Below are 25,525 nucleotides of genomic sequence, written 5' to 3' on the forward strand. Positions count from 1 at the left end.
GATATTGCTGCCGGTTAGCTCAACAGCAGTTGTGCAGTGGGGAGAGATGGATACTTGACAGAGGGAGGGAGGTTGTAACCGTGGGAGTCCATCTGTCAAGCGAGTTTTAAAGTCTCCTCCCTTAGGAGCACTGCGATGTGCTGCTCACTTTGTTCAGACATTTTTACCCAAAAATGATGCACTCGACACAGCTGTCATGTGTCAGAGTGGTGCTTTTATTTTGACATTCCCAGATAAGTGGTTTCGAAGGGATCGGAAAATATTTTGAGAGCAGGTTATTTTATACCACTAATAACATTTTATATTTTACAATGTCTTTATCAGAAAACATCACTTCCTTGTCTGACTTACATTTTCTGAATAATATAGGAATTTACTGCATGGGTGAATCCAATAGAAAATGCTGCTATCTCATCATCGCTGACTTTTTTGTGAGGCTGTTAAAACAACCACAAGGGAACCAGAGAGCAGCTGATTGCAGGAAAGTAAGAGGAAGCCGGCTGAGACCGAACATGTTAGTGCTGCACCGGGGGGTCTCTCAGGTGTCATGCTGTCTTCCTCCTGCAGAGCGGCACGTTGAAGGAAAGGATGTCAGAGAAGGGTCTCATATGGTGGCAATTCAGCGCTGATGTCCTCAGAGGCTTTGCAGCAAATCGTGGCTCCTAATAAATTCTGTGGAAACCAACCTTCTTTTCACATCTCCTTAGCTGTCTGTTATTTTTATTGATCATTTAATTTTAGTAAATTGTTCTGTCTGTAACAAGGTGACATATAATAAGTTCAGTGGCACTTTTAAATATTCTCTCTGCGATTTTGCATGCCTTTTTTTGTCTTTTCAGTCATTTGAAAGTCTCAGTTGACTATATTCATATTGAATTATATATTCTATATTAAAACCGTATTCAAACTGTAAACCTAAAGGCAGCTACAGTTTGTTCATTTATCCATTTTTGAAAGGACAAATGGGACCGGCACGCCCTGAATAATTCACAGCCTTTAATTGTGCAAGCATAAGAGAGCAGCTGTGTCAGCTGCTGAGAACCTTGACATTATTGCCAATTGATCCACTTGCCAACCAAAGGACAAGAGGACATAGACTGTATATAAAAGATGGACACAACAGACCTACACACTAAATATCTAATCTAACAGAGAAAAAGGTCGTGCAGTAGGAACCGCTCCTTAAAGCATACCATGCCCTTTTTGTTGTATGTGTTCTTCTGATTGAGGCCATATTTTACCAAATGAACTTTATATTTAATTTAGTTGAAATGAACAATTGAGATGGTAAACTGATTTTTGCTCAGGTCATAAATCAAGTAAGAAATAGGGTCATTTTCCCACAGACTTCTGTACAGTCTTGATTTCTTTTATAGCTATAGTCGCCCCTTGTGCCGGATGAAGGCGTCACTTTTCAGTCCCAGGTGCAATGAGAGGCCTCTTATAAAAATAGTCTATGGTACCTCCCTGTGAAATGTGAGGAGTTTGCTGATTTCCTATATTGTTAAAGCTGGAATGAATTTTGTGATTTGTAATCTGTTTCTGAATATTTTTGCCAGCTAATCCACTCCTTCAGTGTGGGAAGTTTTGTTATGCTCTATGTTATTTTTCACAAACTGTTGCAGAGAGTAAGGCAATGTGCACACGACCAGCGCTTTGTCAGTTTTCTTTCTCCGGCCCTCACACCTTCAGGCTGCTAATGTGTCTAACGTCCAGAGAGTGTCGATCCCTGAGGTGCTGAAAGTGGAAATTTCAGGAACTTGAAGTTGTCACCTGTTCTTTTCCTCGCCACCTTCTCACATGTGCTTCCACGCTGTGGCTTCAGCAGCATGAGTTCACTTTTAGGAGCGCGTGCTGCTAAAGTCACGGCGGTCGCCACACACAAAAAACCGAGTTAAACTTTTACAAAGCTGCGTCCGCTGTAACTGATAATTTTGTGATGTGACTTCTGTAAGCCACATCAGTCAGTGGCCAAATGCATCTCTACACTGAAGTAATTTCTTTGCAGTTCTGTGGTTGTGAACACGGTTATTTAATGCTCACTGGTAGCTGTGCGTCCTCTGACTTTTCATTAGCTTCTTACCAAGGGAGCCTGTAGCTGGCAACATGTGTGCTGATCAAACACATGTTTTTAACACAGTGTGTCATTACCCAGCACGCCACACACACTCACACACACACACACCCTTCTGCACCGATGCCTCTGGGGTTTTTTTGTTTTGTTTTTTTTATGAAACTGCACCACAGTAAAGGCCACAAGGAAAAGGGGGATTTTCCAGAGTTTAGTTTTAGTTTGAGGTCTTGTTTATAGATTTTAAAAACAGCAACCCGTCCTTTACTCAGCACATGCACGGCACATATATAAGCTGTCAGATTCCTACAGTGGCAAAATGTTCCTCCTTAAGTGGTGACTGAAAAAAAGGTGTGGCTCGCCAGTCCCAGTGGCCCTCGGCTCACCAGAAAATTACACACTAAATGTGTTTCACTGGTTTTATTTTAATGACTGCCGTTATATTTGCTTTTAAGGTCAACGCTGACAGTATAAAGAGTGAAATGAAGCACTTTTTCTAGGATGTTTACCAAACCTTCTGATCTTGTGTTCCCTCTCCCCTTCTTCTATACCAGTGAACAGAGTATCTGCCAGGCGCGGGCCTCTGTGATGGTCTACGATGATGCCAGTAAGAAATGGGTGCCCATCAAGCCTGGGCAACAGGGCTTCAGCCGAATCAACATCTACCACAATACTGCCAACAACACCTTCAGAGTGGTGGGCGTTAAACTGCAGGACCAGCAGGTGAGAGTCACAAGCAACCAGCAGCGCACGTCGCATGACGAGGGGATGTTTCGCTGGATAGTGTTAGTGACAATTCAGTATAAATACAAATCTATTGATTTTTCTATTTCTATATAAAGTTGTAGATTACTATTATTTTTATAGTTTACAGTATCACTAAAACAGATAGGATTTCCAATTATACACTCACCAGCTACTTTATTAGGTACGCTTTGCTAGTCCTGAGTTGGACTTCCTCTAACCTTAAGAACTGGCTTAATTCTTCATTTTTTATTCAGCAACTCTCACATCTGGAGACACAGATGTTGCTTGACAAAGACATGATAGCATTACACAGTCCTGGAGACTTGTCTGGTGCATGTTGATTATGTCCAGCACATCCCAGAAGCACTCTGTTGGATGTAGATCTGGTGACTGTGGAAGTACAGAAACTCAAACGGCATCTCAAGATGTAGCCCCAGTTTCCCTTTGTTAGCTGGCGTTAGTGGCACCTGGTGTGGATGCTGTAGAACATCTGCTTCAAGCATCAAAATGCTGGACATTCAGAGATGGTCTTCTGCACTGATACTTACTGATTGTAACAGGTAGTTATTTGAGTTTCTGTTGCCAACCATCAACTCAAAGCCGCCTGGTCATTATCCTCTGACGTCTCGCATCAATAACTAAACTGCTGCTCACTGGATATTTTTGTCTTTTTGGACCAATCTGAAATTCCAGCAGATGAACAGTTTCTGAAATACTCAGACCATCTGACACCAGACATCATGCCACATTGAAAATCACTTAAGCCAACTTTTTCCTTCATTCTGATGCTCGATTTTAACTTCATCAGGTCAGGTCTCGACCATGTTTACATGCGTAAATCCATTCAGTTGCTGCCAAGAAACGCTGCTGATATTCATGACTGGATTTGTGTTTTCACTCCTGTTTTAATGGTTCTTTAGTTTTATATGGTTCAGACTGCTGATTTCGTTTATCTTCATGCAGTTGTTATTGTGTCATACGCATGCAAGATAATAGCTCATGGTTTATTGATTGCATTTCAGAAAATGTAATCCCTCTTTTGCTCTGCACGTGGACTAGTTTAATGGCATGCAAGTAAAGGCATACTTGCTCAGACGTGACTACAAATAAACTATAAACCAGGAAGCTTCAGCTACAAAAAAACCTTCCCTCCTCTCAGGGTCTGCATATTCATATTCATCATAAAGATGCAATTAAATAGTTTTTATAAGGTTCTTAATAAGAGCAATCAATAAATCATTGCTACAGAATTAAAGTCTACATACTAAATACTATGCTAAACCCTGTCCCTTATAAACGCATGTTTATTCCCCTTTTTTTAGAATAGTTAAGCCTGCAAGAATATTTATTAAGTAGGGGTGTTTTTTAACACATTTCACTTGCGCTGTGTAGCTTCAATATCATATGTATTTTCAGTTGTATCTTAATTTAATCGTTATAAGCTTTGATCTTCAAGTCCCTGTAAGCTTGTTTTTCTGTAGTTTGACCACAAGTGTGCAGTATAGAGTGAAATACAGCATGCTCTGAACAGAGACAGTTTGTTCATCATCTATCATTTGATCTGGAATAAAATGCACAAGACACTTGATCTTGTTAAAGATTATTATCAGACCGTTTAAATTCTTCAGTTCTTTAGATCAGCTGCTGCTGGGTGCGTTCAGCATTACTGAAGAGGAAGACGTCCTTCTAGAAGGACTTTGTTTAATGCTTTCAGTTTACTCAGACAGATCATCACTAAAATGATTTAAAAGAAGAAAATGTGGACAAAATAAAGATCATTGATCCCCCAAACGAGACAAAAACAACCTGAAATCTTTAACAAACAAGTTTTAACCTCTGTATTTGTTTATAGTTACCTTAGAGAGACAAGTCGGAGCCGAACGTAGCTTTGAAACAAAAACTTTGACATTAATAAAATCATTTAATCTACGCAGCTGAATTCCTGCTAAACATTTCAGAATATGCCTCGTCTTCTGATGAACTGCTAACATTGAGTCTGATGGCTGTCGATCATGTTACTAGTAAAACAAATGACAAAGACAGAAGCTGTCGTCGTAATAGCATATTTAGGATGTTCATCATAAGAGGTTTTATTGCTGTTGCTATAACTACAGTTATAATTTACATACTAAGTACTTATATCTTGTATGAATAAGGTTCATTGCCTGGGTCTACCTGCTATGAACTTTAGCATAATAATCAAAAATCTAGCTATTCCTGCTAGGATGAACTTCTTTATAATGTTAGCAGAGCTTACTGCCTTCATAAAAAGCAGGTAGACATGTATTTATGTAAGGATTTTTCTGGACAGCTCATATATATGTTCAGCGTGTTACTGGTTAATATTATGCTCATCAGGTATGCAAGTAATCCCTGTGAGCACAGCAGCCTCATCCACTGTCTGCTGAAAGGAGGGTTTTTCAGCCAGGATGAACTGAAAGCTCAGTATAAGATAAATAAATTGAACTCTGAGTCTTGTAAAAGTATGTGAGGAGAGTCATTAATAAAACATATGGACGTGAAAATTAGAATAATACATCTACTTTAACAATAATAAATTCTAACCTTGGCAGAACTAATTGGCAAATATTGAGTTCCTGTCTTAGATGATCACATTCACATACACCGATTCTTTTCTTTCTTCCAACCAAGGTGGTGATCAACTATTCCATAGTGAAGGGCCTGAAGTACAATCAGGCCACCCCGACCTTCCATCAGTGGCGTGACGCCCGGCAGGTCTACGGGCTGAACTTTGCCAGTAAGGAGGAGGCCACCACCTTCTCCAACGCCATGCTGTTCGCCCTCAACGTCCTCAGCTCACCTGACAGCGGAGGTGAGCATTTGTCAGTAATGGAATAAGCACATGTTCTTGATCACTGTTGCTGCTTTTTCCAGCTATTTAAGCATTCACTCAGTTACCTTTTTATCATTCAGATTTCTCATTAAAAACAGGCATTCTGCTTTTGTGTTTCGCTTCCTGGCAGGCTAAGGACATTTTCCGAATGCTTGATTCAAATTAAATCGTTCGTCTCTCCGCAGTGAAACCGGAGATGAAAGCTTCTGAGCTGTTAGCTGTTGGTGTTGGAGAACTTTAATGTTTTAAGTGGAACTTCAGGAGGATTTGGGGTCGTACTTCAGGCAGCTGTCTTCAGTTGTTCATCTGTGATCAATTTACATCTATTTTTATCTGAATGTCAGGTTACTGCATTGAAATGATCCAGGTTGTTTTCAGCTTGTTTTCATTACCTGGATGTTCTTCAGTGTGGTACTTGCTCATTTTGCACAGACAGCATGAGCTGGTTTAAGATACAATACATGAATATAGCAAGAAAGTATGTATGGCTGATAATAAAGCAGTTACACCCTCAGAGGTGTAACTGCTATGCTAAGCTCTACTGCACCCTGCTGGTTAAATCTGTGTACTGCAGGTACAGGCTCAACGGTAAGCCAAACAGCAGGCACGAATTGAGTCCCTGGATTTATATTTTTTATTATATGTATTTGTGCACAGAACCATTCTAGAGATTTAAGGATTCAGGTCCGGTTTCTGTTCTGACTCCAAAAAAATGTATTGCTTTGAGTTGGGCCAACCGTAACTTCAGGTTTCATGCAGATCCATCCTTGACCTTTCAAGAGACAAACGAGATTTTTCAATGGGTTTTTTTTAGAAAATGACAAAAAAGAGATCAGGATATTTTAGTTCTTAGTACGGCTAACTGAATAAATTCAGTTCAGGCCTAAATTCAGTTTAGGCCTGAACTGAATTTGACGCTAACCTCACACTTATCTCTGGTTTACTAAATAGCTCCTGAGTATCTCTGGTTACAAGCTACTTATAAGCTCTGTGTGTGTGTGTGTGTGTGTGTGTGTGTGTGTGTGTGTGTATGTGTGTGTGAGTGTCTGTGCATAGATACTGTGGAGATACTGAGAGAGAATATCTGTGAGTGTTTAACTGCGGTGTCATCCCATCCCACCCTTGTGACCCACCCCCCATTGGTGGCTAAAATATCTCATAGGGAGCCTGAATGTCGTACCCCGTCATGCTCATGTGGCAGCTCTCCTTTTTTTGGGTGCATTTCGATGTGGGATCATGGGCCTCAACATGCAAGGCATTTCTGCTCCTGGGACACATGTCTGTTCCTACTCGACAACGCTGTTTGTGCTAAGCTTCCACGCTGACACTCTAGTGTCACGCAGTACTGATCGCTGGTAGGCTGTGGAAAGTTTCCCACCATGATCACTCCAGAGGTTTCACCTGGAGTCCTCAGGCAGGTTTCTTCAGCCATCATCATCCTCAGTAAGTGCCATACGTGCATGACTGATTAAATCATCCAGCAGTTATGGATATCTTTGATCGTCTGAGACTGTTGGAAACATGGAGGGAAGTTAAATATTCACCATTTCCTTTGATAGGAATCGTTTGGTTATGAAGGTAATTGTGCATTGTGTTCCCTTCAGTGGTGAAATGTGTGCACTTTGGTCTAATATTGAGCAACTTCAGCTTTGTTTCAGTGTTTCTGTTGAACGTAGAACAAGTACATCCTTGTACTTCTTCTACATTCCATGTTAAACATCCAACACATTCAGTTCAGTTCATTTTCAGATCTTTCTTTGTCTGCCATTTGTTAGATTCCCCACTCTGCTCTTCTCTAAATAACCTCCTGAGACTCACAGGTGTGTCCAGTATTTTACATGAAAGGAAATTTCAAAATACAGATTTCCAGCTAATCATTGTCAGAACCCTAGATTTGTCTTTCTTTCCCTTTGAAGGTCTGCTGTGAACCTGCACTAAGTTACCACACTCAAGAAAAAGTTGTTACACATTGACCAGGTACACCAATAAAATGCTACATTTACTTGAGTAGTGTTTTTTATTGCAGGGCTTTTAGTTGATCTATCAGCACTTTGTCTTTTAAGCCAACAAAAAGAATTATGGGTACACTCAGTTAAACTGCAGGGATTTCAATCTGTTCAGTTAGGAAGGAAAAAAAACATTGTGAATCCTTTTGGCCTGCTCTGGTGCAAATGAAAGGAACAACAAAATAGAGTGGTTTAGCCACAGACCAATGCTCTCTCTTTATCCTGCCTCACTGATTTTTCTCTAGTCTTGCTTTTTGTTTGTGACCTTGTCACTGCTGGTAGCATCAGACCTGCAACCCGTTTAGGTGGCAGGGGCTTCCTACCAGCCCTCTGCTCCAGGATGGCTGCTAGGAAGGCTTGCTGTGTCTCCCAGCACAGTCTCGAGAGTGTGAAGTAGATCCCATTATATGAGGAGAGCCGGGCAGGGCTGTAGAGTGGACAGCACCGGGTTATGAGCACATTTCCCACTAAAGATGTGGGGGCCTTGTGTCACCCTCATGGAGTCCGAGCAGTTTGGTGAGAAATCTGCACATAGCCCGATGGAGGTCATTTATTAGGGTTCTGGCAGTGATCCTCCTCTCACAAAGAAGCAGATACAGGTCCTGCTGCTGCGTTGATACCCTTCTCTGGCCTTGTCCAGCTCGCCTTGTGTAACAGACTGCTTTTTGGTATCTCTCTGACACACTTGAGACTGACCTAGGAGACACAGCAGACCTTCCTGTGACAGCATCCTGAAGCAGGTGGATTATCGGTGCCACATGAATGGGCTGCAGGTACTGTCACGAGGAGTAAAGAGAAAGCAATGGTCTGTGGCTACCACCTGTAAAACATTTCCCTATTTCGGGGTCTTCTTGTTGCTTTCTCTTCAGTGCATCTGCTGTCAATTTCATTTGCACCAAAAGCAGGTGAATGAATTCACAATGGTTAGTGTTTGCTAACCAAGCATACTGCTTTGACTGACCTTCTGTCATATTGTGATAATCAAGTGTTCTCTTAACCTTTTTTACTCAGCAATGCATTTAAGGAGCTATTTTACATCACTGGTTGTAGCTTACCGGCCAGACTGCTGACAATCTGTCCAGACACTCACAGTCTGTGATTACAAGCAGTAAAAAGTATCGTACATTTGCGCTGTCAGCCATAATGAGGCTATGAAGTCTACCTGAGTTGTTGCACACATCGGGAAAGGAGAAGCAGAATCTTAATACACTCTGTGATGAATTCATGGTAGTTCCTACTTGAGTAAATGAGGCAGGTTATCTAAACTGACAGCTTAGTGGAAAGTACAAATCAGAATCATATTTACATAATACTTAAAGTAATTTATTTGTGATGGTGATGGAAAGCATTGTGTCTCCATTTGTCTGTTTTTGTCACCTCGTGCCTACGTCTATGGTAGCTGTTGTTTGTAATGTGTTATCTCTGTGTGTGTGTGTGTGTGTGTGTGTGTGTGTTAATGGAAGGGAGGGGGAGGAAGAGCTGCTTCTTCGTTTTTATCATCACATCTAATGTACACACAGTCAGTGGGCTCCTTAGCTCCAGTAAAATGTCTACAAGCATGATCAGGTCCCCTCCTCCCCCGGGGCTCCATGTTCTTCCTTTGCCCTCACCATGACAACAGGAAGAAGCATATACGATGCTTCGTGTCAACAGCAGAAATACAAACAAACCCACATTTATACATATTCATGGACACACAAACAGCACAGCGCAGGCTGACGAGTGTCTCGTTAACATCTGCGACGTTACTATTTGTTGGGGTTGTGAAGTCTTGATATTGTGTTAATTGGCTTGTGTTTCACGATTGAGTCCCTGAAGTACCACTTTAAAAGTAATACATGCTGTAGATGTTAGCATGTGCATGAAGGAAAGTTAATAATTACCACGAGATAACGAGCTGAATTCATGGGAGCGTCAAAGACACGTTCAAGTCTTCTGTCGCTTCTGTCTTCTGTGCGTATGGTTAAAGCTAAAGAGCCGTTAAAAGAATCGAAAACCAAACCGTTTTCAATTTGTCAGCATGAATTTTAGCTTGTGGTAACTGACAAGTGAGCCCTGGATTTAAATTTCTTTCTCGGCATTGCGCCCGAGTATTCTCACTGTACCGGTTCGACAGGTACACCTGTTCAGCTGCTCGTTAAAGCAGAAATTTAGTCAGCATTATGTCATGCAGGAGAAGGATGTTGAAAAGAGAAAATATTGAGTGAGCAGCAGTGACCAGAACAGGCTGTGTTGCCAGAGGTCAGAGGAAAATGGCTAGACTGCTTTGACCTATTAAGAAGGCGACAGTAACTCAAATAACCACTTGTTACAACCAAAGTATGCAGAAGATTCTGAATGCACAACACCTCGAAGCAGACAGGCTACACCAGCCCACTCCCATCAGCTAAGAGCAGAAAAGTGAGGCTACAGTTTGTACGTGTTTTCCACTGCACAACAGAAGGAAAACTGTTGTCTGGTCTGATGAGTCTTGATATCTGTTGGAGGATTTGGATGGTGTAGTCAGAATTTGAGTAAACAACATGAAAACATGGCTCCATCCTGCCTCGTGATAATGGTTCAGGCTGCTGCTGCTGATGGAACGGCGTGGGGGAAATGATCCAGACTGAGCGTCTCAAGCTGCGACTGTGCCCAGTGTTGACTGCCCCCATCACCCCGCCTGCTGCCCCACATGCTCCAGACGCAGCGAACGGAAATATCACCCGTCGGTGATCTTGATGTCACGGTGGGCGTTGAAGTTTAATGACTGGTATTCTGGTGATATGTGATAAGCGCTCCCCCCGTTAATAGCTGCTCCAGAATGAGGTGCTGACTCCTTCGCTCTGTCTGTAGTTGGTCAACAAGCAAAAGTGCTAAACTGAGATGATCATGTGGCTGATGTTGATTATCCAAAACCAGCTACTAACAAGAGAGATTAGATGTATTTTACTAAATGAATTTTTTCTGTTTTGCACTTTATGCAGTATTTTTTTGATTTTTCTGTCGGGTTTCTGTTTGTTCCACTTGTTTCAGTTCTTTTCTCTCGTGTTTCACAGTTGAAATTTCTGTGGCTGGCAACTTGTTCAGCAATTATAAACAGCTTGCAGGCCTCCAGGGCAGTGCCTCACATGATGCTGTTGCTATCTGTTTATTCAGCTTCTCTCCCTGAGCACACTACTTAACTGTTTTCTGTCATTTGAGTCCTTTTTTATGTGGTTTGTCTCAATATGAAAAAAAAACTCCCTGTTGAACTCAGAAATGTTGAACATTTTTGAAGCTGTCTTTGCTTTTTTTTTCTGTCGGTGCGGTCACAAACGAGTGTTTGGTGTGTGGTGCTATAAGGGGTGATATTCAGCACAAAGGGGAAAGTGTTGGAGATGAATAAAACAGTAATAAGGGCTTACGTGTACACGCATAGAAGCTGATTATTTCTGTGGTTTAATTGCTTTTTTTTTGTGTCTTTCAGGCCCAGTCGTGCAGCGCCAAAATGGGCCCTCCTCGGACGAAAACGAAGCACAGAGGAGGTAAACATTTACAATGAGAGCACGAGCAGAAATAGCGTAAAACATGTAAAGCTAGTGCAGGTGGAAGACTTTACAAAACAGTAAGCTAGTCTGTAGATCCAAACTCGCTAGTTAATGTTAAATGTGTAAGTATTAAATGGGACCTATTATGCTTTTTCTTATTTTCTGTCATATTTTTACACCGTTACAGTGGTGCATGCTCATTTTTGAGCCAATGATTCAAATAGTCCAGTCAGCATGCACAGGTAATCCCTTTGGGCCTGCGAGGCTTTAGAGTCCTGTAGACACTCTTTTATCTGAATGATGTCACTAACAGCAAACATGTCAGGCATTGGCTGTAAATACAGAAGCGATCCATCGTATTTTACAACCTCCTATTTGCGAGGGTTAACCAATCAGGAGAAAGTTGGTTTCAAGGATGAGGGATGGGAGCTAAAGCTAGGTTAGGATGCCTTTTGGGCACCTGCTGGGCGAGGTGTTCTGGCCATGTCCTAACAAGAAGAAGGACCTGGGGTAGACTCAGGACACAGTGGAGTGATTATGTTTCTTGGCTGGCCTGGGAACGCCTCTGTGTTGCCAAGGATACGCTGGTGGCAGTGGCTGGGCTAGACGGAGGTCTGGGCTCTTCTATTTAGGCTGCTGCCCCGCATCCTGGCCACAGATAAGATGTGGAAAATGGATAGGGGTTGATAAATGCCTAGTGTATGACGAACAATGGATCATTTTGAATCATGACAAGTTTCTATAGCAGAGTGTAAGAATATAAATGGAGGTAGCTTCCAGTTCAAGAAAATAAAATCAATGTGGAAGTGTATTAAACCTGCATTCTAACTGAAGGCCACCAGATGGCGATAGCTGTGGTTGCAAGAAGATTTGCACTCCACTAGAAATCTATGGGAGAATAGTTTTCTGACTTGACCTCAGTAAACACTTTCCTGTTGAGTTTATGGGCTTAGTCACTCATTGTGGGTCATATTGAATAAAAACTGAAGTGTGTTTTCCAAATCCTGGTCATGATAGGTTTCAAAACCGAGGATGATCTTATTGACAACTGGTTAGCCAATGAGCAAACTGTTTACAATGAGACCTTTAGAAATGATTGGATGATGTCATGGTAGATGCGTCTGCTTGTTATACCATCTGTGATTTGAAATTAGCATAACAGGTCCCCTTTAAAACGATCAGTAGTGTTTTTAACAGAGACAGAGTCAAAGCTACACATTAGGCTGATTTATCGCCGCAAACTGCATCTTTAAAGAGCCGTGAAATCCTTGCACTTGATAGGATGATGGAGCAACATCAGATGCACAAGGAGAGGGAGCGACGGACGTCAGGATCAGGTGAGGCTTAGACAAACACATCCACACCCTCATATATAAACATGCACTCTTTCTGACACTCGCGCTCACACTCACACACAAACAGGAAGCTCTAGAGACCAAAATGAATGGAAGGGTTTGTATTCACCTAGCTACACAAACATTTTAGACAAAAAAAAAGTCTACTCTGGCTGTCAGTAAACAAACTGTTTGCCCCGCTTTTTGCGTTTTTGTTTTTTTGTTTTTTCCATTACACGATGGACGTTATCGCCATTTAGTCAGGCAAAGCACACTTTACTTTCCCAGAGCAAACAAGTGATTTCATCATTAATACATAGCAGAGATTCCATGCTAGCAGGTCCTAAAGGTAAATAGGCTTCCCCAGTGTGGTTTGTGTTAGTGTTTCCCCCCTTAGTTTCAACCACGACTCCCCAGTCTGTATGCCCTTATGCTTTTTTGAACCCATGCACACATATAAATGTTCAAGTCTGCCTGTTAAATACCCATACAGACTTAAACATCCTCCTTTTGTCCCTGCCGCCACCGGCAATATCAGTGCTCCCCTGTCCCTGCAACATGCTCTACTGCCATCTCTTTCTTCCAGCTACTGTTGGGGGGGGAAATGCCATATGCTTTCCGATCATGGCTCAGTCATGTTGCATTCTGCTGCTTGTTCTTTTTACAATATTTTGATTCTTTCTTATTTGCTATTGGCTTCTGTTTTTTGGACTGCTCCTGATTTTCTCATCATTACTTGCTTGGTTGCTCAGTTGGTTGCTTTTCATTCTTCTCACGTTTATCTCTTTTCTGTTTTCCTTTGTTTGTTGCCCTCCTTCGTCTGCATCTCCTCCTCTTCCTCCTCCTCTCTCTCTCTCTCCTCTCTCTGTCTTTCTCTCTCTGCCCGTCACAGTCGTTTCCACTCTCCAATATAAAGTGTCCACCCCTCCCATCCACCCAGACACTCCTCCCGAGTACAGACATTACAGAGCTAGCACACTGCCACCCTCCTACGTCCGCGTGGCATCCTCCTCTCCTCCCACCTCCGCCTCCATGTCTCCCTCTCAGGAGAAGGAGGCGGGGGCCGCTAGGGACAAGGCCCAGCTCTCCTCCCAGCTCTCCACCTCGCTCGCATCAGCCTTTTCCCCAGTCCAGGCAGGAGTGACCACCCAGGGCCGACAGGTCCGTCAGATCCCCCTATCTCCACCCACCGCAGCCCGCCACCTTCACCTTCAACAGCAACAACAGCAACAAGACACCATGCTGCCCCCTAAACACGGCACCTGGTCTGCTTCACACTTGCAGCAAATGTACGCCCAGTTTCCCCAGTCCTCGTCCCCCCCAGTAATGATGGCCATGCCGGTGAAGCAGGGTTTGCCCCCGCAGCCGGTCCTCCCAGTGGCTCACCCCCTCCCACCTGTAAGCACTAGGATGAAGCCCCCACCTCTTGATCCCAATACCGTTACAGCCCCTCACCAATACCCTCAGCACCACCCACACCCTCACTCCAACGGCCAGCCAGACGATTCCTACTCCCCTCATTCTCAGCACCTGCCACTCACACCACAGTACTGCGAGGCCATCCCACTGCCCCCTCTCACAAGTCAGACACCCCCAGGCCCTCCCCCCAGCCACCAGCCCCAGTACCCATCCACTTTCCACCCACAGCAGCAGCAACAACAACAACAACAGCAACAGCAGCAGCAGGTGTACCACCAGCAGGCCCAGCCCCCTACCACCACCACCACCTCTTCCTCCTCTTCCTCCTCGCCCCCCTCTTACACTGCCATGTCTGACGGGGGCTCGCCCAAGAAGACCCCCTCCCCTGTCCCCCAGCCAACCCCCATGACCAGCAGCAGTAAGTATGAGGAGGAGAGCGGAGGAGGTAGTCCCTCAGCAGAGGGACATGTTTACATAGTGTGTGTAAATAGTGTACGTGTATGTGTGTGTGTAGAATAGGTTGTTGAATGCACCACACCTGCACTGTTAGACAAGAACATGAAAAATATATGTGTGGTATCAGCAGTTAAAGCCCAAACACACCCAGAGGTCCACCCACAGTTTTCTCATAGGGTGTCATCAGACTACTTCTCAGGATTGCTAGGGTGTGAACGTAGTCTGCTTAATCTGTGTAAAGCTGTCCCACTTACAGGGCGAGACGTGCAGTACCGTCCAGTCGTTTTAGGCACTAAAAGTAAAGAGAAGATATTTTAATATGACACGGATTCATCCTATTAAAAAACAAAACGTCACCTTCTGCCTTTAAAATAACCAAGTTCTCCTTTCGCACTCTCACACATTTTCACTGTGCTTGGCAGGAATGTTTTCAAATCTTGCATAACTCTCCGCACTCCTTCTGCCATTATAAGCTCTCTCGGTTGCTTCAGCCTCTTTATTCCCGACTGACAGAGATCCACTCCACAGTACGTTTAGGATTGATGTCATTCTAGCCGAACAAATTCCCCGTTGGTATCTCATGATTCATATAAATCTAAACTGCCTAAAACCTTTGCACAGTGCTGCTCACAATGAGTCATGTGTTATTAGTGCTATTGGTTTTATGACAGTGTAATTCCCAGGAGAACTTCAACCAACTTCCGTCTCTCCAGGTATATAATCAACCAGAACTGTAATATACCTGTGTAGGTGTGCAGAGCCTTTAAAACAAACATTTACGCGCCTCTTTTTATAAATAGATATACTTCCGTCAATGTAGCTCAATGCAGCAGAACAATAGGCCTTTGTTGCTGACAATTTCTTCAAGATTCCCAGCAAATCATGCTTCACACAGTTACAGCGCACAACCCTAAAATTGAAGAAACACAGGAATTCAGGATTGTATTGACAAGTCAGTCAACCTGAAGTCGTTCCTGCTGTGCAGGTTTTTCACTTTCCCTGACTTGACTATCTGCCGTTATCAAACAGAATACATTTGAAGCTACTGCCAGATCTTCGTTTTATTCCTGGTCCTGGAATTATTCAAAGCCTGTAGGAAAATTTAAAGCATACCTCTATCATCAGCTGGCTTTCACATAACCTTCCCACAAAATAAAATAAAAAAATAAAAAATAAAAAAAAAATATATATATATCTATATATCTATATATATATATAGATATATAGATATAGATATATATATGTCAGGCCCCCCAACCTTTAATCAGGATTTAATCTTACTCCTCCCAAGTGTTCTCATCTCTGCACGTAACCCATCTCTGCTTTCTATTGCACCTCCTTCAGCCGCAGCTCCAGCACCTATGGCTGGTCCTCCAGCCCCACCACCACCACCTGGTCCACCACCCCCAATGGCCGTGCCACCACCCATGCCCCCTCCATTACCCGCTGGTGGAGGGCCTCCTGGTGGCCCACCTGGGGTCCAACACCAACCCTCAGGACTGGCTGCGGCGCTGGCTGGAGCCAAGCTACGTAAAGTGAATAGGGTGAGCCTCCCTGCTTTCGTCTGAGGAGGTTCCGACTAAAGCAAGGGAATGTTATTAGCATATTTTAGGCAGAGAGGTTCCACCTGCCCCCACGGGAGAAAAAAATGAAACCTGTTTTGTAATGTGTCTGTGTTTAGGATGAGAGCAGCCCTCCTGGTTCTAGTGGCAAAAGTGACTCCAACCGGTCTAGCGGTGGCAGTGGCGGCGGAGGGGAGGGACTGATGCAGGAGATGAATGCCTTACTAGCACGCAGGTAAAACAACTTTCTAAACACACACAAACTTTTTACCCCTTCACCTGTGAGATCATGCAGTGACACAGAAACCTGTTCCGTTAGCCTTTTTGTTTTCCTTACAGTAAATATCTATCGAAAAAAATGTTTCTGGGTTCGTATCATATCCGTGTCGCAATCTATTCATACTAGTTTCTGAATTCTCACTGAAAGCTCACTCTTTTTACACAGTTTCCTCATTCCCTTTTCTCTTTTAGACGAAAAGCTTCTGAGAAACCTGATGAAGTAAGTTTTGTGCTTAAAGATATAGCTCAACATTTTTGGGAATTTCCCTTATTTTCTTTATCATCGAGAGCTGGTAGAAAAGATACCAGTTTCAATTCATTCTTTTAAATGTGAGACTCAAGCCTAGAGAGATATCCAACCTTTGAAAAACAGATTATAACAGCTAAACTAACAGGTTATTGACAGATCTTATGTTTAGCATAGAGATTACAGACCTGATATAAAACATGGACAGCTGAGCTGATGAGTTATGAAAGAAACTCACCCCCCACACACTAAAGGGATAAATAAGCTGTGGAGAACAGGGTGTAAACACGACTTCTAGAGGTCTAAATCTGAGCATTTTAACATGGGACTGACTCAGTGTTAGCACTGGTCTCAAGTGACCAGTCCAGGAATTGTAGTTTTTGGCATTTTGCTATTTTGCCATTTGTTGCTGGCATGATTGGTATCAGTGTTTAAATAAAGCTCTAGAAGCGTGACTAGGATATTTTCCAAAATGTGCATTGTTTTAAGGATGTTTTTTAAATATTTCAGAGATGTATGAAATTACTTACGGTTATTAACAATACTCAATGTCTGATAATCAATATCTGTCTCTCCTTGAAGGATGACTCAGGTGGTCGGGGATCAGGTCAGCAGAACTCAACAGGTATTAACACTGATGCTTTATCGGCTTTATCTGCACATATTTCAGTATATTTTAGTCCGTGGCGTAGCCGCGTTATCTGATTGTAAGTATTTTACTCTGCAAGATGCTGTGAAGAAGCCATGGGAGCGATCCAACTCTGCAGAAAAGTCCTCACTGGTGTCCAGGTCTGTAGATAAGAGGAGGAGCAGGAGGAGCAATGTTCTGAATATGAAATAGATACCAAACCTCTAGCATTACCCACAGGGATTTAGGCATAAATCTGTTTCACTGGAACAACAGTGAAGTGTTGAAAATTCACTTTTATCAATGCAAATGATAAAAATATGTAGCCTGTTCTACTTCACTGTCCACTGTGTTTTTAGTCACTTCACCCATTTGCCTTTCAGAGTGAGGCCCATCGGCAGCACTAGTGAAGCAGACACAGAGTTTGACAGGATGAAACAGGTTGGTTTAACTTCCCATGTAGCATAAAGGGCATTATGGGTTCACCCTGCGAAACTGAAATGAGACTCACGAGCTTGTTTACTCCCCCGCAGGAGATTTTGGACGAAGTCGTGCGCGAGTTGCATAAAGTGAAAGATGAGATCATTAACGGTAAGCAGCAGCAGTCCTTGTAAAGTTAAACAGCAGTGTAGCCTTTTTTTTTTTTAATCTGCTTGTTTTATTTTCTCGCAGCCATCAGACAAGAAATCGGCAGAATCAGTACATCCTAATCTCATCCGAGCGTACAGATGGAAGAGGAGGAGCAGGAGGAGGAGAGCGACGGAGGAGCTAGAGGAGGACGGACACGCAGATGCACAGACGCGAGGACCAGGGAATGTTCTCTCAATGTTTCTGTGACCTCATAGACGCCATCGTTCGAGTTGCAGAGACGTTGTGGCAACATTTAAGTCTGCTGGACAGCAACAATAAAAAGAAGAAACAGAGACAAGAGAGCGTGGATTAACGAGAGGGACGAGCAGAAGAAATGTGGGGATGGATTAAAGGAAGACTGACGTACAGGTTGAACTCAAACAGAGGTTGACAGATGGACTAAAAGAAGAAGTGAGGAAAAGAAGGACGTTCGTGCTGAGTTTTGGTGTTGTGGTCCTCTCTGTGCACCTAGACTCAGTCAGCCCAGTGTTGCAACTCTTTGTTTGCCGTTCAGTCCAAGTCTTAAGAAGAAAATATTTTTGTTTTCTAAGTTTTTACTGTTTTATTATTTAAAAAAATGTGGTGATAATGATGATGATGCTGTTGATGACAATGAGTATTTTATTGATATTCTAGAGGGAGAAAGGAATCTTGCACACCCTACGTCAGCCTTTTATATTTTCTATTGTTTTTGTTTTTGTCCCTAACTTGTTGACGATAACAAGCACAATATGGGCAGAGTGGCTCCGCATACCCACCTGCCCTCAACTGGCATATTTTAAAAAAAAAAGAAAGAAAAAAAAGACTTTTTACGACCTTGCTCATACTGGCGTTGTGTATCTAACCTTTAAGAAAAAAAATAGCTTAAACCACTTGAATTACCTTAATTTCCACCATATTTAAAGGCATAACAATTTTTTTTTAGCAATGAATCAGATAACACACAAAAAGTCTGCTCTACAACTCCAGTGTGACCGAGGTTTCTCTGTAACTGTTTGGATGTGCGAGATCACTGAAACTCGGGGATCATTCACAAAAAACAGGCCGATAACTTTAAATGTGCCACCTGGTTTTACCTAGGTATAAAAAAAAAAAAGTAGTATTATATATATTAGTCACCCTATGCTTTGTGAACCCCACCCCCCACCAAGTATGCATGAATACCCCATCTCTATGAGTAAGTTTATTTGGTTTGGGGACAAAGAACAAAAAAAAAAAAAGACACACACATGCAAAAATCTATATAAACGGTGGTACATTTACTATAGTGGTTTGTTTCTATGAACGTTCCCTTTCTACGAGATGTTAACCTTGATGATGGTAGCAATGTGGGGAGGAAAAAAAAGTGAAGAGGATTGGTTGCTCTGGCAATATGCAAACCTAGCTAAGTGCAAGAGATGAAAAGTAGGCCTTTGTGATGGTAGCTAAATGTGTATTTGCAGGAAGGCTTTGGATGAATATCATTTGTTGCATTCTGTTCACTCTGTCCGCTCTCAACTACGTTCTCATTTAAAAAACTGGAAGTAAATTCATTCATTCAAAAAAAAACAAACAAAAATTGTCAGCTACACAGTATCCTGCTCACTCTCTCTCTCTCTGTGTGTGTGTGTGTGTGTGTGTGTGTGTGTGTGTGTGTGTGTGTGTGTGTGTGTGTGTGTGTGTGTGTGTGTGTGTGTGTGTCACTATCTTCGAGTTTGTCTTAACCTTGAAGGCATATTTTTCTTCGGATACCACAGTGACAAAAGCATTAACACACTCAGGAATGCAGAGTTTCTCCTTATAAAGACTTTTTATGTAGTGCATTTTTTTAAATAGAACTTTTATAAACAAGATAATGCTTAAGACTGAATATACATTAGGGTGAACAGTCAGTGGGTGGACAAAACAACACAAACCCTGCATAAAAACAGTAGCCGTGCTTGTAATTTACCGTTTGTGGTGGCTTGTGATTCTTGTAGATGCTTTCTTTTTCACCCTTGTGCTTCTTGTCATTTCACACGCTGGTATTTTATTCTTCATACGAGTTAGTGTGTCACTAGAAAATAATTTAAAATGGCAAACACTAAATCCAAAAACAGAAAAACTGTATGATCAAAGAGTGGTCATAAGAGGCTCCTTAGCAACACCGATGTAAATGAATACTTCATGAACATGTGTCCAACCAGAAGAAACACCAGTATGGTCATTTAACAAGCCTAACACTCTGAGATACAATCCTTGTACGGCGATGCAGCTGCAACCAAGCAGAACGAGGCATCACAGAAGAAAAGGCTCCTCTTACTGGAAGGTAAGTTTCAATGCTCATTTTCCACTTCAGCATTGTTCTGCATGACGGATGTGCAGCTGCTAATCTAAGCGATTGTGCTTCTGCAGAAACTCTCACGAGGCTTGACGAACGCTTACAATCAGGAAAACTAAACGGCATGGGGTAGTGACATCTCCGTAAAACCACATGAGAATGTATGTGACCTTTATCCCGAAGTTATGGCTTTATGTCGCCTTCAGTCACAGATAAGAAAAATTTTACCTTCTTTTTTTCCGCAATTCTTCTTTGTGCTTTCTGGGTACAAGTAGATTTCCACATTGCACAATGACACTGGCTGTCTTTTTATAGCAGGAGGAACAAGCATGAATAAATAACATCCAGTCATATGAGGTGAAATCTCATTTGTGTAAAATATGCAGCTGAAATGTGCACATTGCCTTATAGTAACACGAGTGCAGCACTGATTAGATGACAATGTCAAACATGTTATTGGGCTTACTATGCAACAAAACTAGAGAGCATGTCAACTTTTTGTTGTGGTTAGCCGACGTCTGACAACTACAATTCACATTCTAGCTTAGCAGATCAATCAATCAATCGGAGATCTATTCCTGTTTGCTCAGCTTGTACTCCCGTTTGATTCTGGAATAGGGCCCGATGCTGTCGTCAAACACAAAGTCCCACAATACACGGCTCCAGGAAGTGTGTTGAGGCAGGGAGTCGTAATACTCGGCTGCGATTTCCTTCACCTGCCAGTTAAAAAAAAAAAAGTTAAAAATGAAAGAGAAGAAATATCAGTGAGAAAGAAGGTGGTGTAGAAAGAGTAAATATTGCAAATGGTGAGTGTAAAGCTTGCATCTGAAGTGCAGAGTTAATGTGTTTAGTATTTGAGAGCTTTTATTTATTCGACATGACTGTATTTGACTAGAACAAATGCTGATGTGTGCAAACAGAACAGCATATTGTATGATATTACACTAAACAGTACGTCGGGGTGAATGCAGCTCGACATATCCTTTACTAGACAATGAAAAGGGGGCCGTGAACGGGGGTTAAAATGTAACTAAACAAAATAGATTTTTAAGAGTTCTTTAAACTCGTGGTCAACAAACCTAAAGGCAGTTAACTTGTATTAAGTGCCAACACTCTGTCCTGATAGAGGCGGCAGTTAATCATTTACAAAACCTGCCCATTAAGCTCATAAATACTTGCAGTTAATGGGAAAAAGAAATTCGATTTTTGGCATTTCCCAGTGTCTGTTGTATTTAGGTTCTAAAAGTCAGGAGAGGCCCATATCATCTGTCCACAGTACTCAGTGATATAACTGTGCTCATTTTTCAACGCTCAGTACATTCAAGTCCAAATTTATAAGTCATACTGTTATAAATTTATTTATAACAGTAATATGTTCTCACCTGAGGTAGTTTACTGCCGGGTATGCTGGGAAAGTCGTGGTGCTCCATGTGATACCCAACATTGAAGGTAATCAAGTTCAACGCTCCATAGTAGGAATATGTCTCGTGTCCTTTAAGGCACATGTAGTGCTCAGCTATGAAATGTCCAGAGATCGGATGCAGTCCCATACCCAAGATAGATCCTGCAATGAGGTAAACGATGGGCTTCACCCCCCATAAATAGTAGATAATTAGGTCTACTACAAGCTGAACCATTGCATTCTGGACCTCAAGCCGACCCACTGGCTTTGGGTTGACCACTAATGGGCGCAGGGCGTAGAATAATGGCTGGAGAAAGAGCCAGAGGATCTTCCTGGCTGGGGTGCAGAAGAACCATCCCTCAAAGTCTGTAGGTATGTCAACATCAAGCTGGTCCCCTCCAAGATACCGGTGGTGGTCGATGTGGTACTTTTTGAAGGCGGCAGAGTAGGGCAGCCCGATGGGTAGGTTGGCCCACATGGCGAACCAGCGGTTCCATTTTGCCAGTTTGTTACCAAAAGCCACGTTGTGGGAGATGTCGTGGATAGCCAGCGTCAGGGAGTGATTAATACAGCCTCCAAATGCATAGGCCCAGAAGAAGATCCATTTCCAGGAGAGGTCGTGGACCAGGAAGCAGGCCAGGAATTGGGTTAGGACCATGCCTGATACCACCCACTTCAACTGGGGGTCTGGACCCATCAGAGACTTGATCTGTGGATATTTGGCTGAGGAGAGAAGCAAGAAAAAAAGAGGGATGGAAAAGAGCAAAGGCAGGAGTAATGCGATTGTTGAAAAAGAAAGAAAGAATAGCAGGAGTGGCAGAAGACATGTGAGGAAAGGGAATAATAGATTAAAGGAAGCAGTGAAGAAAATGAGGATAAAAGAAATGAATTAATTATTTTTTCTGAAACAGTGACTTGCACAGCATATGTTTCACAGTAATTTTCCTAAGGTTGCTCTCAGCAAACAAGCTGTGAGGTAGCTGCCCTTCTCTTGGGAAAACCATGCTGATAAAAGTCAGCTTTAATTGGCAGAGGTGTTGTTTTGCTGCGGGAAATGAAACTCGGGGAGAAACAAAAGAGCATTTGAAAAATCATTCTTTTTTTCTTTTTTTTAAAAAAAAGACTTTTACAATTTAAAAAAATAATAATAATTCGGTCATACAGGTTCTGGTTTGTTGCACTGGCCCCACCTTATGGGAACAGCAAAGAAATTTAGGCAGGTAAGTGAAAAAGCTTTGTGCCAAGTGATTTGGCTACTAAGACTTTACAATCACACCATACAGAGCATATCCTATCATGCATTACATCAAAGTTAGCCACACACCATCGCGGGACGTCGCATGCAAATCTGACCTACTTCCTTAGTTTCAGATTGTGTAATGTCTCTATGCAAAACTTTCTTACCTTGGTGACTAATAGATTAAAGATACTGGGGCTGGGTCCCAGTGACCGTTTCATATTTTCATAGTCTCCTCTACGGACCAAATCCCCTTTATTCTATTAATGTTTACCCAACAAGAATTCCCTGTTGCTTCCCTGCAGTCTCCCATTGTGAAACAATCATTCATCAACATACAAGCATTACATCAGCATTAGTATTGCTTTCAAATCTGTGGCTCAATGTGAGCTCACCTCCAGAGCGTCCTTCCCTTTTTCCTAATTAAAGCCGTTTATGGACCATAAATTTTCAGATGCTGTCACAGCCTGCCTCCAGGGTATGAAGTTAAATCAATGACCAGGCATCATAAAACTCCAGTAATAACTTTTTAATGTGTCCATGCAGAACACATGTTGTAAAGCCATTAGAGAATTTTGACTTCATCGTGTCAAACAAGAAAGGCCTTTCATTTGCCTTACTGTTCGATAATTTTCCATCATAGGGTATCAGCCTCAGGTTTCAACTAGAAAGGTCAAGGCCTAAATTAATTCACACATTATTCTATTCAACATGTGGTGGTTGATCACATGTGTGGTCTCATAAGCATCAGTAATGGCAGGGCACTGCTGTCCTTTGAATGTGCAGTATAATGTTAAGTTTATGGCCTGTGAGTCCCGTCTGAACCTTCAGTCTGCAGACGTGAAAAGAAAAAGCCATTTAATTTATTAAACTGTTTGTTTTTCTATCAAAAGGTGCCATTTCCATCAAATGGTAAAGTAAAAGGATCTGAAGCACAATTACCTCTAACACATCTCTCCACCACATCCCTGTCCCCTCAGAGCAGAGGACAATAAACAGTTTAATAATTTAGGATTTTGTAGTGTCAAGAAACCCACCACCTACTAGGTGTGTCTTTCACACCCAAGTAAGCATGCAAATACTGGGTAAAGCCAGGATTAAATACACTTCAGCAGCAGAGCTTTTAAAATGGATCAAATGACGGATCAGATAACCTATTATTTTGTGATACATATTTTATAGGCAAGGGAAAAGAAAAAGAAAAAAAATGGAAACTCCAAACAGTTTGGATACATTCTGTTGGCTCATTCGTGTCATGATTTAAAGGATTTCCCAGGAACCTGTAAAACCTTTCTTATCATTTAAGGAGTAGCATTCAGAGTGTGACAGTCATGATTTGGAAATGTGAACTGTCACTACATTCCTATTATTTCACAAGTTAGGGGGATTCGGAAAAAAGAAATGTTGAAGTGAATTAAATGTGTCACTATCACGAGCTTGAAACATGCCAATCCTCTTTTATACCCCGTGTTTCCTTTTAAGAAATAACTGACTTTAGTTTAAAAACCGCAATCAAAAGTAAACATGAAGACTGCAACATCAGATTTGAAATTCCACTCACAGCACGCTGTACTCTTATTTATTTAACTGTTCGTTTGCATTGATTTTAACTGGAGTACAGTCCAGGTACACGCTATACCTTCGCCAATAAATACACGGTTTTAAAGTAATAAGTAAATCGATCTCGTCGCACCTAAAACAGTACAAGTATGCGTAACTTCAAGTACAAGTAATAAAACTATGTGTTTATCATGAGCGGCATGTTCGTTTCTACGTTTTCACTGCATCCATTGTGAGCTGATAGCTCGTTAAGCAACTGCTTGTAAACAGGTTTAACCGGCTACAGTTTTATAAGTATAGTCAGGGGAAAAAAAACTCTGACCTCAACTGTTAACACGTTGACTTCTAAAGCGCAGTTTCTGGCGGATTTTAAAAAACAATCTGGACTTTTTTGGGTTGTTTTTAAAAAAAAAAAAAAAAAAATCTGTCATTTCTTACCCAGAATTTCCTTTCTTCTTGAAGTGTGCGGCTGGTCAGTGTAGACCCATTCAAAGTCGCCTCTTCCACCTGTCTTCCCCATTGCTATCTACTCTGCGTGTGAGGCAGCCGGCTCCGTGTCATCAAACCTTCGAAGTATCGGGACACACCCACCTTGACAGGTTGTAGACATAAGGTTTAGGGTGTGGTCTCACGCCCCTCCTCCGAAAGTTGACGCAGGGGCAAACCTGCGTGTGCACCTGCTGAAATGTATGCAACCCTGCAGCGAGTGTTTTCTGTCGTGGAGACTAGAAACCTTTTTTAATATGTTGTATTAAGGGGAGGTGGGAGTGTAATGGTACTACAGTAGGCATATACTCTCAAAGAATGAGTGAAGAATTTAACTGGAAAACACACACAGCTTACACACAGTTACATATTGTAACTGTCAAGGTCAGAATTTTTGCTTTAAGGCTGGATATCAGTGTTTATGTGCTTCTTTTGTTACATTTCCAACTCATTTGTTTCCACTACACAAATTATCTGGCATGGAAAAAATAGCAAGCTTTCACGCTTTTCAGTTATTTGCTGCTTTTTTGTTTGATGTATTTGTAAATTGAATATTTCTAAGTTTGATAAGAAAAACAAAAACAATAACTTAAACATGTCCCCTTTATTTAATTTATAAACTGGATCATCAAAAAACGTATTGTACTATATGATAAAAAAACACAAACTGTGAACCCATAATGTATATAATGATGTGTATGTTACAAATAAAGATACAGTGTTTAGTTTGTGTCGTCAGACATTCATAGAAGATGTGTATTTACGTTAAAACATACTTAATATTATGCACATTTATATTTAT

The 25,525-nt window shown here is 41.9% G+C and overlaps 2 protein-coding genes across 8 annotated transcripts in view; one reads left to right on the top strand and one right to left on the bottom strand.

The window, feature by feature from the left end:
- Nucleotides 1-22,542, top strand: part of evla (Enah/Vasp-like a) — a 41,644-nt gene extending 19,102 nt beyond the window's left edge. For 4 of the 7 annotated variants that reach the window (XM_085143152.1, XM_085143149.1, XM_085143150.1 and 1 more), the window contains 13 exons: nt 2,626-2,794; nt 5,471-5,651; nt 11,124-11,181; nt 12,466-12,521; nt 13,411-14,355; nt 15,738-15,937; nt 16,075-16,190; nt 16,427-16,454; nt 17,064-17,106; nt 17,210-17,270; nt 17,493-17,550; nt 17,643-17,700; nt 17,782-22,542. In XM_085143152.1, the coding sequence (XP_084999278.1) occupies nt 2,626-2,794; nt 5,471-5,651; nt 11,124-11,181; nt 12,466-12,521; nt 13,411-14,355; nt 15,738-15,937; nt 16,075-16,190; nt 16,427-16,454; nt 17,064-17,106; nt 17,210-17,270; nt 17,493-17,550; nt 17,643-17,700; nt 17,782-17,819 (2,011 nt within the window). In that variant the 3' untranslated portion in view covers nt 17,820-22,542. Of the gene's footprint in view, nt 1-2,625; nt 2,795-5,470; nt 5,652-5,674; nt 7,116-11,123; nt 11,182-12,465; nt 12,522-13,410; nt 14,356-15,641; nt 15,938-16,074; nt 16,191-16,426; nt 16,455-17,063; nt 17,107-17,209; nt 17,271-17,492; nt 17,551-17,642; nt 17,701-17,781 lie in introns of those variants that run through there. The other 3 variants (XM_085143155.1, XM_085143154.1, XM_085143153.1) reach the window with 3 other exon arrangements.
- degs2 (delta(4)-desaturase, sphingolipid 2) lies at nt 18,858-25,223 on the bottom strand. Its single transcript, XM_085143159.1, has 3 exons — nt 24,676-25,223; nt 21,421-22,163; nt 18,858-20,754 (listed from the first exon to the last, which is right to left on the bottom strand). Exons 1-3 carry the CDS (start codon nt 24,755-24,757, stop codon nt 20,611-20,613), a joined length of 969 nt encoding a protein of 322 aa, XP_084999285.1. The 5' UTR covers nt 24,758-25,223; the 3' UTR covers nt 18,858-20,610.
- Between the last annotated feature and the right edge of the window lie 302 nt (nt 25,224-25,525).

Source organism: Neolamprologus multifasciatus, chromosome 19 (genome assembly GCF_963576455.1).
Source record: "Neolamprologus multifasciatus chromosome 19, fNeoMul1.2, whole genome shotgun sequence".
Taxonomy (NCBI): Eukaryota; Metazoa; Chordata; class Actinopteri; order Cichliformes; family Cichlidae; genus Neolamprologus; species Neolamprologus multifasciatus.

Bases quoted from the DNA above. Each gene is read 5' to 3' on its own strand.
- degs2 (XM_085143159.1), bottom strand. From the start codon at position 24,757: ATGGGGAAGACAGGTGGAAGAGGCGACTTTGAATGGGTCTACACTGAC. The intron at 22,164-24,675 runs GTAAGAAATGAC...TTCTCTCCTCAG, and splicing joins AAGAAGAAAGGAAATTCTGG to CCAAATATCCACAGATCAAG. The intron at 20,755-21,420 runs GTGAGAACATAT...TTTAACTGGCAG, and splicing joins CCGGCAGTAAACTACCTCAG to GTGAAGGAAATCGCAGCCGA.